At 35.5% G+C, this 11,877-nt stretch overlaps 2 protein-coding genes across 5 annotated transcripts; one reads left to right on the top strand and one right to left on the bottom strand.

Moving 5' to 3' along the window:
• Positions 1 to 1,093: 1,093 nt before the first annotated feature.
• On the top strand, positions 1,094 to 3,974 carry LOC107639163 (uncharacterized). 3 transcript variants are annotated; one of them, XM_016342597.3, is made up of 6 exons: positions 1,094 to 1,573; positions 1,920 to 1,997; positions 2,373 to 2,472; positions 2,576 to 2,629; positions 2,823 to 2,874; positions 3,561 to 3,974. In XM_016342597.3, the coding sequence occupies exons 3-6, from the start codon at positions 2,387 to 2,389 to the stop codon at positions 3,768 to 3,770; spliced, it is 402 nt and encodes a 133-aa protein (XP_016198083.1). In that variant the 5' UTR covers positions 1,094 to 1,573; positions 1,920 to 1,997; positions 2,373 to 2,386; the 3' UTR covers positions 3,771 to 3,974. The 3 variants fall into 3 exon arrangements, with proteins under 3 accessions (XP_016198083.1, XP_016198082.1, XP_020976724.1); XM_016342596.3 differs by lacking the exon at positions 1,920 to 1,997; XM_021121065.2 differs by lacking the exon at positions 1,920 to 1,997 and having other exon boundaries at positions 1,118 to 1,573; positions 2,354 to 2,472.
• A 1,187-nt stretch (positions 3,975 to 5,161) lies between these two features.
• Positions 5,162 to 11,667, bottom strand: LOC107639164 (uncharacterized). 2 transcript variants are annotated; one of them, XM_088483514.1, is made up of 10 exons: positions 11,218 to 11,667; positions 9,782 to 10,163; positions 9,577 to 9,660; positions 8,429 to 8,538; positions 7,975 to 8,025; positions 7,611 to 7,754; positions 7,438 to 7,527; positions 6,633 to 6,739; positions 6,410 to 6,494; positions 5,162 to 5,410 (listed from the first exon to the last, which is right to left on the bottom strand). In XM_088483514.1, the coding sequence occupies exons 2-10, from the start codon at positions 9,891 to 9,893 to the stop codon at positions 5,312 to 5,314; spliced, it is 882 nt and encodes a 293-aa protein (XP_088339640.1). In that variant the 5' UTR covers positions 9,894 to 10,163; positions 11,218 to 11,667; the 3' UTR covers positions 5,162 to 5,311. The 2 variants fall into 2 exon arrangements, with proteins under 2 accessions (XP_088339640.1, XP_020976720.1); XM_021121061.2 differs by having other exon boundaries at positions 9,782 to 10,155; positions 11,218 to 11,651.
• Positions 11,668 to 11,877: the final 210 nt, after the last annotated feature.

Below are 11,877 nucleotides of genomic sequence, written 5' to 3'. Positions count from 1 at the left end.
TCCTCCGTATCCTTTAATGATTTCTGACATACCAAATAGACAAGCTATTTCTGAGTTGGTTCCAAGAGTTAAAGATCTAATTACTGAAGATAGGAATTGGAATCAGAATCTTATTCAAGAATTATTTCCCCAAGACGTTGCAAACAAGATTTTGTCAGTTAAAATTCAGCAGAGTAGGGACAAATTGCAATGGAATTTGAACAAATCCAAACAATATGATACAGCTTCAGGTTACAGAATTGGCTATTTATTTTACCATCCGCCTCTGGAGCTTTGCCCTAATTATATGCAACAGAAAAAGCCGTGGATTGATTTATGGAAGTTGAACTTGCCTCACAAAATTAAGCTATTTATCTGGAAAGTTCTCCATGGCTGACTCCCAGTGCTTGCTCAGATTCATCACCGCATCCCATCTATATCACCAATATGCCCATGCTGTCATGAAGCAACCGAAACAGTCACTCATTGTTTGATCGATTGCTCTAGAATTAAAGATGTATGGTCTCAGAGTTATCTTCGTGACTGTCTTCCCCCTCAGAGTCCTAACGACTTTTGGACATGGTGGATTGCATCAACAGAGATGCTTAACCCGTTGAAGAATGCTGACCGTAATCCTCAATTGCTTGCCATCATTTGCTGGAACTGCTGGAAAGCTCGCAATCAGTTGATTTTTTAAGGTTCTACTTCAATGCCGTCTACCATTCTAGGAAGCTCTGTCAAGTTGCTCCGTAAAATCCAAAAAACTCCCGGTTTAGGTCGTCATCTCCATGAGGCAAGCTCTTAATTGCATCCAATTTGATTTATCATTCTTTCTTTTTTAAGATTTTTTTCGTTTTTCGACCACGCACCGTTGGATGAATACTTTCAGTGTAGTGTTTTTGGGAAATCCCCATCTTTCATTATGCTGTCCTACTTTTGAACATCTTTGTATTTCATTTTTCAATAATTAATGAAATATAACCTACTATCTTTTGGAAAAAAAAAAAAAAAAAAAGGACTAAAGGATGTCGTAGACTCGTATCCAATTGATTTTCGGAGCTACTCACAGACACCACTTATAAGATGATAACATAACTTATGTCTCAACTTTCTCGTTCTCTTTTTGTTCCTCGTATTTTTTCCCTTCACAGGTTTTTTCTTTTTTTTTTTTTCTGTTATTTATTACAAATTTTTTTTGTTTTTTCAAAAATTTCCATGTTAATTTTTTAAAAATTCATTATTAAAAAAAAGTAATATTAAAGAAACTTGTTCATCGAAAATTTTTCATAATAATAATAAATTGGTACCACAAATGTAACAATGCCAAAAAGATGGACATCATAGCTCATTGACTTGCCAAAACTCTCTTCTTTGTCTCCCTCTCTGCTCTGCCCTGCACTGCTGCCGGAAGAACCGTTGGCGGCGCGCCAGGCACCACCGTCCTGCTCCAGGTCCTCCTCTCCGTCTTCCCTCTCTGCCATTTTCTGTTGTGTTCTCTCAGCCTTCTGCCAAAGCCGCTGCTCGCCACTGCAAGCCGTCGCTGCTCGCCGCCGTTCCTCACCGCAGCTGCAAGCCACGGTCCCCTTTCTCTCTGGTCCGTAACTTAGTTTCTGTTCCAATGTTCCCAGCCTTTTTTTACATAGGTTCAGTGGTATAAAACTATAAATTATAAACCTCCTCATTTGTTGGTTTAAAAACATGATGAGACAAGGGCTTTGGTGTTTCTTTTGAGTTGTTAGTTTGTAAGTTCTATATCTTCTCTTTGACGGTGTGTTATGGCTTAATGTTATGTTTATTTATTGAATTTGCTATTGCATTGGCTGAATTAATTAATTGGATTCCTTATTATTAGAAAATTGCGCAAATTGATTAGATTTTATAATTTGTTACCTTTGCAATTTTTCTGCATTTTTTTATGTGCATACACATGTTTTTTTTAGGTAATCCTCCATTTTCCGGAAAGCATGGCTGATTTTTGGCTCACCGCCATAAGCCGCCATCAGCAATAAAAAACTATGGTGCCTCGTAGCTTTAATTCCTTGATGTAAACATTGTTGTAGGTTAATATTTTTTATTTCTGGATTTTGTTTTGCAATTGCGTGTTCATATCAGAATACGCCCTCGCTCTGTTTATTGGGGTGTCTATTCAAGAGTGAGTACAAGCTTTTGGAAGATATGAATTGGAATGGCAAATAAATTGGTCTTGTGTAACAATGATTCAATCGCTATATTAGTATAGGTCTGAATCTGACATGTGACATTTTCTATTTGTTTCTGTTGTGCAAAATGGTAGAGCATATAGTTGCTGCTACGGCTTCTGGCTGTGTTGTTTCATATGTTTTGGGTCTAAAACAAATATATTCGTCTCATTTAGGCAAATTTTTGTCCTTTAGATCCAGTGAGCTAGATGGAATCCACAAGTTCCAGAATCAATGTTCCAAACACTAAACCATTTTCTACGAGGCTTCTGTTTGATCGCCGCTATGGATGGGTGTAATCTCTTCTGTCTCTCTCTCTCTCTCTCATTGTTACACACGCACAACATATTGTCTCATGCTGTATTATACAATTAGTAATATTGATTTCTGTCTGACAGAATTGATGAATGGAAAGACCCATCGGAGGAAGCACTTGACGGTGGCCGAGGAATGTAAGATGCTTCCCTTTTCTTTTAACTCACTCTACTTTGAACTGAATGAACAAATTAAGGTAGGATACAGATGAAATGCCACCATATAATAATATCACTTTATATGCATCATGTTATCTTTGGCTTAATGTGCTTATTTGAAGTTGTGCAGAGAAATTCTATGCTGATTATTTTTGCTTGATCTGTCAAAAAGGTTTTGTGTATTCCCACTTGTCAAAGCTTTGGTGCAGAAAGTCTCCCAATCGGTACAATTACAATTTTATCAGTGACTTACATTGATTTGGACTTGAATTTACTTCATTATTTCATTGAATTTCCTTCTTTGGCTGTTGGTTTGTTTCATACTTTATTTTTTTAGCTGACCCATTTTGACATGTACCACATTTTCTTTGTTTCACTATTGTTATCTCATTTAACATTCGTAATTTAAGCTGAAATATTTACAAGAAGAGGGGATCCTTTTCCCTATTTTTATGTGTATTACTTGTCATACAGGATTTATCGTTTTAGATGATCCCGTGTCTTTGAATTTTAATAAGAAATTTGAATAAGAGAACTTGATCTATCAACATATGTTGTTTTATAGCAAAGGCTCTATCATAGGGTTTTTATATATTCAGTTACCTTTCACTTTACAATTAGAAAGCTATACTTAATAGTTTCTTTCATTACTGACAGTACTCCATAAAGTGTTTGAGTAACATGAAAACTCAATCAGTGGAAGATGTTGAGTAGGCTGTTTGCAACTCGTTACATTTTTGTAGCTTATGATGATTAGTTATTTTGTGCTTGTTTGGTGTGCATTGTCAAACACATTTCTGGTTTGGTCAACTAATTATTACATGAATGACAACTATCATGGTCCCCATCCTGTTCACTGGTAGGGTGAAATGCACCATTTAACTTATGCCTTCTTACAATTTCTTTGTAGATCAATCTTGCTGCAACGTCAGCCATGAAAGTTTCTGAACAGCAACAGCTGTTTCCCCATCAGATGCTGCAGCATGCGCTAGATGATGGTGTTCATGATTTAATGTCATCCTTAAAGAATGCAGGTTACAAAGGTTTCATCCTCAACAATAATTCACAGCCACGAGTTTCTAGTAACTCTACTCAGCAGGATACAGCAAGCAATGAATGATGGAGGCACAAAGCTCGCGTTATTCCTAAACTGCTTTATGATATGCAGGATCTTAGTTGAATTATTTGTTTTAAATTTATAATCCATGAATGAAATCTATATATTCATGTACATGGTTGTCCTACTTATCATTCCAATACTTTTGTAACTTTGAACTCATGGTTGGGCATTCACGTGAGCTAGTAAACCAAGTCCATTCTCTGTTGGCATTATACACTTCAATAGTAAGGCCCTTAGTATAGGCATGCAGTAGGGAAGAAAGTTCTTTAAACAGTGTAAAATCCAAGCAAATTGTTGTTCCTACTGAGAAATGCATTCAGTAGAAAGCCAACTTAAAAAAAATGTAGACATGTGAGTCAGTTATTTGTCCTATTAACCAACAGGTATCAGATAAGTGAATGAATGAATGAATGGGAAGTATGTGTAACTAGCAGGGTAAATTTAACCAACTTTAGGGTAACATGGGTATGTTTGTCTTTTCGAACGCGATGAGTTAAAGTTAAAAATTCATACTCTATATCTATTTTCCAATTTGTTCTTAGGTTTTATTTATACTTGATTTTCATCCATCTGAACTCGGTTTTATTGTCACTCGAAAATAATAAGGTTTCATCAGATCTCAGATAAGTGTTTAAAAATAGTCCTGATCAATATTTAGTGTTCGATTTGGATCAAGAAGAACATAATTTTCACCCAACCCAAAAACAGTCTTACTAACTATTATTGTAGTATGCCCCTTTAAGTTGGGAGATACGAATCCAAAATTCCTAACTTGGATTGTGGACTCATGGGTATCTATTGAAATTGGGATTGTTCTAGTGTCTTAAAATTCTAGGAAAGCGTCTTTTCTTATCGTGTCATTTATTACATAATATTTGTTTTTCTTATCAAGTTGAAAGTTTTTATCATTAAGATTAGTTTAGTTCTGTCTCCTTTTTTCTCTTGATTTCTAAAGCGAAAATCGTTTAAAACAATATAAGAGTAGAAAACAGACGAGTGGTGAGCTCAAAAATGGAAAAAAGTCATAAATTGTGTGTAAATACTAAATACGAGTATCCAAATTTGACTGATACAAGTGGAAAGAGTATTACGAGGTCCTTTATTATTCTTTTTGCAGATTCTCAAATTACAACAATGTGGATTGGAGGTGTTGATAGTGATGATGAAGGAATCCCATAGGAGAAAAACTGTTTTGAAGATGCAAATCTTTCTTTTTAAAGGAGAGAATGATGTCAAAGTTTATTTTGAATGGGGACGAAAGACAGAGTTGATTTTCGTATGTCATGAATTAATAATAACAAACGAACTGTTCATATTCCCAAGAAAAAGCAAATAATAATTTTTTTCCAGAAAAAGTACATTTCATTCTCACTTTTTCATAGCTTTAGCAGTTTACAATGATGCTCATTCCAAAAATTATATTCCCTTTCAAACTAAGGAACTAAGGACAATGTTCCGTCACGATGAAAAATGCACTCAACGTGTATCAGGTTAAGCTGCGTAAATACTACTTTAACATTGCGGCTTTTGTTATGGCAACATCAATCACTGAGAAACTTGCGTTTTTTACTCGTGTTCATGTAAGGTCTAATAACCCATTCTATTTGAGCTTCAGCTTGATCCACAGTTCCCAGCTTTATCTGCAACGTGTTTGAGAAAAATAGGGACATTGGATTAATTGGTTAACAGTGAAAATAGCAACAAGTATAGCAATTAAAACTGGATTGGGACACCAAATAAAAAAAGAACGGGACTGGACCGATCTTTTCAGACCAAAAACCAGTGAACTGGCCACCCGTCCCATTGCTTCAATAGAGTTGATTATCAGTCTAATTTTAATAATCATGATATTAGGAATAGGTTTGGTATCCAATAACAATCGGAACAATGCATTATTTTATCTAGTAAATATGAAATAAACATTAACAAGCACTAGCATCTTGAGATTATAGAACAATGATGGCTGTTAATTTTGTAATACATGGCAATATGGATAGTTTTATGTAGTTCTTAGCGTAAGTTAAGCAAGTGTGTGGTAGAAAGAGACAAAGACATGCCAGGGTAAAATAGAAAGAAGAATTACAGAAATGTGACCTAAAGGTGGTAAAACTGCCTCAACTCCTTTAAAATAGTAGATAATAGAAAGTAGAAGCAGTAGTAGTCACTAGTAAGTAGACAATTTACGATTTTAATATTTGAATCTAATAAATTAAGCCCAAAAAATAAAAAAGGCGGCCCAAACTGCTGCTAACACTAATAGATCAAAATTTACAATGATATTGTGTTATTAAATTAGTTTACATTTTGTCAAACAGCTGTGCTCACAAACATATCCAAAAAAAAAAATATATCCGTGTAAGCAATTTTACAAATGACTGGGGTAACAAAAAGGATATTTTTAAACCTAAAAGTAAAATATGTAATCACAGAAAATTTTAACTTTTGGAGCAACATTACATCAACCAAAACAAAGAAACATGTATACACATGCAAAATGCAATCACTGAACTACAGTTTTCTTAAATTTAGTAGCATGTAAACAGATGTAGTTACTTTGTTTTGAGGGGAAGATCATCTTTCCTCATAACATAACAACAGACAAAGAAGCAATCAATGGTGAGGTTAATAGTAATGCAAACCTGATAAAGTCGCAACTCAAACCGCGGACCAATTTCCTTTAGTTCAATAGACTTCGGACCTCCATGCTTTTCATATATGTGATGCCTGTATAGAACAAACACTAGATAATGAGAAGGGAAAAAACACTAACCAGCACAAGTTCACTGTAACATGAATGAATAATGGATATTTATAAATTATAATGAAAGGTCAAATGCATAAGATTGTAAATGCAAAACCAACCTGAACGATACATAGTCAGACTGGTTGGAAAAAGTCACAATACGTTTTGTGTCTGGTTTTGGAACTGGGAAAAGATACTTTAGAATGTTGGCAGTCCTTTCACCTAACTGTTTAAAGTCCAAAATGAATTCCAAATAAGATGAGTAGTCAGAACAAAACCAGCGTAATTATTGCTATAGATAGTAATTACTTTCGATAATATTGAATTTGCAAAAGTATATATTCCATAAATATATAATTGGGAAATTAGCGAATAGAAAAAGTGGCCAACATAAACAAAATTCTAATCCCGAATCACAATGCAAACAGAACCAACCTTGCACTTTTATTCTTACAAGATCAATACATATATTTGCTCTGACCAGTAGCCTACTGACTACATCATCTTTTTCATTCCAAATTAACCTAAGTTTGAATCTTGGTTATATCATTTGTCATCTCTAAGACTAATTAATAAAAGCAACCCCATTAGAAACCCAACTATTTTAATAGATCAATGCTTAAAAAGTTGACAATGTGCCTTCTCCTAGTCCTAACCTGTGCTCGAATCTTACTCTTAACAGTTTTAGCATCAGAGGGAAATCATTTAAATCACTTTAAAGTTTAAACAGTCAAGCTGCAACTGCTTCTAGTCCAATTCAGAACATTATGGTTCGAAGACCAGACAAGACACCATTGGCATGACCAGTAGATATCTGAAAGACCAATGGAAAAATACAACAGACCACAGATCAAAACCATGGGCAATTTACCAATGAAATTCGAGCAAGTAAAAAAAATAGAGATCGTGTTGACTTATGAAAACCTTAGTTGAGAAGTTATCAAAAATCAGATGTGGATAAGCCTCGGGCATTGTACCAATGGCTTTCTTGTCTTTGATTTCATGCCTTGTAACCTATACGGAAAAGAAACAACTCAGCATGTTGTCCGTACAAATATATATTACAAAAAGTAATACTTTTTAAGACCAACACTTACCACATTGAGCAATCCAAAATATGCAGTTGGACCATACGGCAGATGGCAGACAATTAAGCCATCCGGAACACCACGATGTTCATGAACCAACACAACATCTGTATAATCATGTGCACGGCAAGACTCTATAATTTCAGAAATAACCTAAAATGATAGCGACAACCATCCAAATACAAACACAAAACAGAAAAGACAATCAGTTTATATTTTAGCTATATAATAACGATTATATTTTAGCTGTATTTATTATCATTACTCATTAGCAAGAAAACAATAAATGGAAAATCAACCAAATAGTCAATTATTCAGATTCTGAACGTATACAAGAGATAATAAATGGAAAAAAAACAGTAAAGGTTACAACCTGACCACCACGATTCATTCTTTGTGCATTCGGAAAGACATAACTCAGCTCCTGAACATAGAAAATTGAGTGTCACAATAGTCAAAACGTTATCCGGAATTTACTAAGACAGAAAAAAAGGAATAAATAAAATAGAACATTGTGAATATTATATGTATAAAACTATATATATTAAAATTAAATAAAATAACTTTAGGTGTTATCTATCAGTCTTCCTAATTTTACAGCTAATATAAATAGGCTTATTAGTTACCCATTCAAATCTTCCTATTTTTCTTTCTTCCTCATTTGACTCTCCTTTTGAGTTTGTATGCTCCAAACGGAAAAGAAACATCTTTTTATGTTACTTCCCTGCCCTTTTTCCTCTTTTCCTTTTTTTTTTATCTATACATAATTAGAATATAAATAAAATTCTCTTCTAGTTTGCAGATGAAAACAATTGAAGTGAGCAAACCTTTACAAACTGTTGAAGAGGAGCACTTGGATCCCTGGAAGTGGTTAGCAAAATTTTAGGATCTTTTTCCGCAGTATGTGCATACTCATCATCAATGTGTGTTCTCGGGACTGAATTACACACAGCAAAAAGTGGAGACAAAATTTCAGCAATCACATCAATGTCTCTTTTGAAATAAATCAATGCAAGAGAGAATAAAACATCAAAAAGGTTTATGAGGGAAAGGCAAAATAGCCTAAAAGCTTGGGGTACCAGGAGACAAAGGGTGTATTTGTGAGCTTGGTTTTCAGAGGGGAAGGGAAGGAAGTTAATCCCTTAATGGATAGAGTAGAGTTCATTTTACTTTTCAATCCCTTCCCATCCATCTCTTTCCCTCCAAGAGCCCAAACTCATAAACACACCGCAAGGAATGATACAAATAAAGCTATTTGCTCAATGCCAAAATATTCTTCTGTATACATGTTCTCATGTATGACGCTTCGATTAATCAGTTCACTGTGTCACATGTATTAGGAGTAAGGACTCGGAACAACTCAATGCTTTCAGTATGAATATAGTGCCTTTCTCAATAACATGACCTCTAAGACCTATAAAATTACTCAATCACCGAACAGGGGAAGAAAAAAGTAAATCAAAACAAAACAAAAACAAAGAATGCCATCAACAATTATAAAAACCACCAACACTCACTATGATATGGGTTATTGTTGGCAACACTTGAATAATTAGAAAAGATACAATGTTTTCCCCTATCATATGCAGAGTTTCCACTTAGAGTTAAACTCCTAAACCAGACAAATTTTGTCTATTAAAGAATTAACCTTTTATGTGGCATGAGTCAAGTTAGTTAACCATCAATTATATGTATATTCAGTGTTGTCTGTTTTGGTACAAAGGGGTTAAATAGAAAGCATATAAAAAACTAGCAATGGTTATAGGTAATTACATATTGAGCTGTGTACTAATGGATTATTATGTTTGTCTTTAATAGCTTCTTACTAAAAACATTACAGAACTCATTGGGTAAAACAATGAATAAAATTAAATTATAAAACAACATAATCAAATTCATAAAAAAAATTCACTAACTAAATTTAAAAAAAAAAAAAATAGAAAAAAAAGGTGAAGACAAAGGAAGAATATAATACCAGCTGTGTTTTCATCTTCGAGATCGATCTCTCGACGAAGTGCAGCCTCCTCATTCCTAAGCTCAGTAGGTATTGGCTTCCCTTCTACATAAAATTAAAATTAAACACATGAACTAACAATAATAATAAAAATTTTCACGAAAACAAGTGAATTAAAATTAAAAACGGTAACGAAAAATTCATATGGAAGGAAGGAAGGAAGAACCTTGAAGTGCTTCTCTTATCTTGCGCTTCTTTTCGTAGAGCAAGCGCTCTTTGCCTTCTAAGCTCTTCCTGTATAAATACTCCCTCCTCATGCGAATATTTCTACGCAACATTTTGGTAGCAACCACACAGACCCAAAGTGACACGCAGAGAACAGACTGTTCGCAGAAGTGAAAGACAGAAGAAGCTAAGCTGCCGGTGGTACACTGGTGGCGACGGAAGGAACGGAGGCCACGGAGGAAGAGTGAGTGAGTGAGCGAGAAGGGAGAGACGTTGAGTGGGAGAGACGAGAGAGAGAGAGAGCTTGAGAGTTGAGCTTTTAGAGAAGAGTCTGACCAGAGCTTGTGAGTTGTGAGACAGTGAGACTGAGGAAGGCTGATCCGCTAATGAGAGTAGCATTAGAGTTCACAACCATAGTTATCATAACCGAACCGGTAATTGATCCGGTCATACGACGGGGTCACCGGGTCACTGGTTCAACCAGTGGGTCACTAATTCACCCGGTTGACCCGGTCATAATTAAATAAAAATATAAAATTATAAAAATAAAATTAAAATCAAAAGTTAAAACTAAAAATGTATGTCTTCATAAATGTATTACTAACAATCAAATATCAATTCTTAGACAACAAATGATGCAAAAAAATAATAATAAACTAGTCAATAGCAAAAAATACTTTCTCAATTTAAAGAACAAGAAAAAACAAAAGATAACACAATCAGTAAATCAAATTTAAGAGGTGATCTGAAAGTCGGCATCTATATCTTCATAAAACAAATTTGAAGCTTGACCAACATTTCCTTCATTTTGATTTGCATCTATAACTACATTTGTGTCTCTTTCACAAATCAATACAAAAATTAATTCATAATAATATAAACAGAAAGTATGGGACAACAATTTAACTGAACAATTGCAGAGAGCATGAACCTCATTTTCAATAACAACTTCAACTATAATAATTTTTAGCAACAAAAGATTTATCTCAAGAGATGATTTACAGATTAACAGCAACAAAAAGTTTTAGATAAGTGATTATTTCAGCAAGGCAACAATAGATTCAATCTCCAACAAATTCAACGTGATTTACAGATTTACAACAACAACAAAAATTTAACTAAGTGATTATTCAGCAAAACAGCACCAAATTCAAGGTTCAATAAAAGCAGTAATGATTTTCGGCAACAAACAAACTTAAGTAAGTTAAGCTAAGTGATTATTTTGGCAAGTCAACAACAAATTCAAGGTTCATGGTAATCCGTAACAAATTTCAGCAACACATTCAACTTTCAGCGACAAAATCAAAGTGCAGTGATGCAGCAACAAAATTGAAACAGAAAGGACAGATTTCAGCAACACATTCAACTTTCAGCAACAAAATCAAAGTACAGTGATGCAGCAACAAAATTGAAACAGACAAAACAGGGGGAACTCACCAAATCGGGTTGCGCGAAGAAAGCTGACGGCGAAGGAGAAGCTGCTGGCGAGGGAGAAGCTGACAGCAAGGCTCGAAGCAAGAAGACGACAACGAAGACCAGCCCACCGGGATCTGTTGCCTCTGCTACCAGCGACGAAGAGCGCAGGGAAGGGAGAGATCGAGACCAGGTGCGAGACAGAGACCGTGAGAAGCAAGAAGACGACGACTACCACCACCCGAGGGACCAGAAGCGGTTCCGTCTGCTTCTGCCGCCGGCGAAGCGAGCGCAGGGAAGAGAGAGCTTGAGATGACGAGGGCTTGACAGACCGGAGACGAGAGGTGAGAGACCGAAGATGAGACGAGCTGACGAGAGCTTGAGCTCGTGGGAGAAACTGAGAAAGAGAGTCTGAGAGAGGAGATACCGTTGGGGGCTGGGGGTGATCTTCAGCAACTAGGGCTTCAGAGAGGGAAAGGGGGAAAAAGGGGAGAGAGGGGGGATGGAACGGTCCATTGAAAAAAACAAAAAACCATGACCCTGTCCGGGTCAAATAAACCGGTCGAGTCACCGTTTTGCTGAAAATCGGCCAGGTCAACCCGGATTTCAGCAAGTTTGATGCATGATGAGTACAACAAGTGGTTCGGCCCAACCAGATGACTAGGTGACCGATTTCGGTCAAAC

This window comes from Arachis ipaensis, chromosome B4 (assembly GCF_059453495.1).
Source record: "Arachis ipaensis isolate K30076 ecotype BB chromosome B4, ASM5945349v1, whole genome shotgun sequence".
In the NCBI taxonomy this organism is placed as follows: Eukaryota; Viridiplantae; Streptophyta; class Magnoliopsida; order Fabales; family Fabaceae; genus Arachis; species Arachis ipaensis.
The sequence above is the reverse complement of the archived record's forward strand: the minus strand, read 5'-3'. Positions and strand labels throughout refer to the sequence as shown.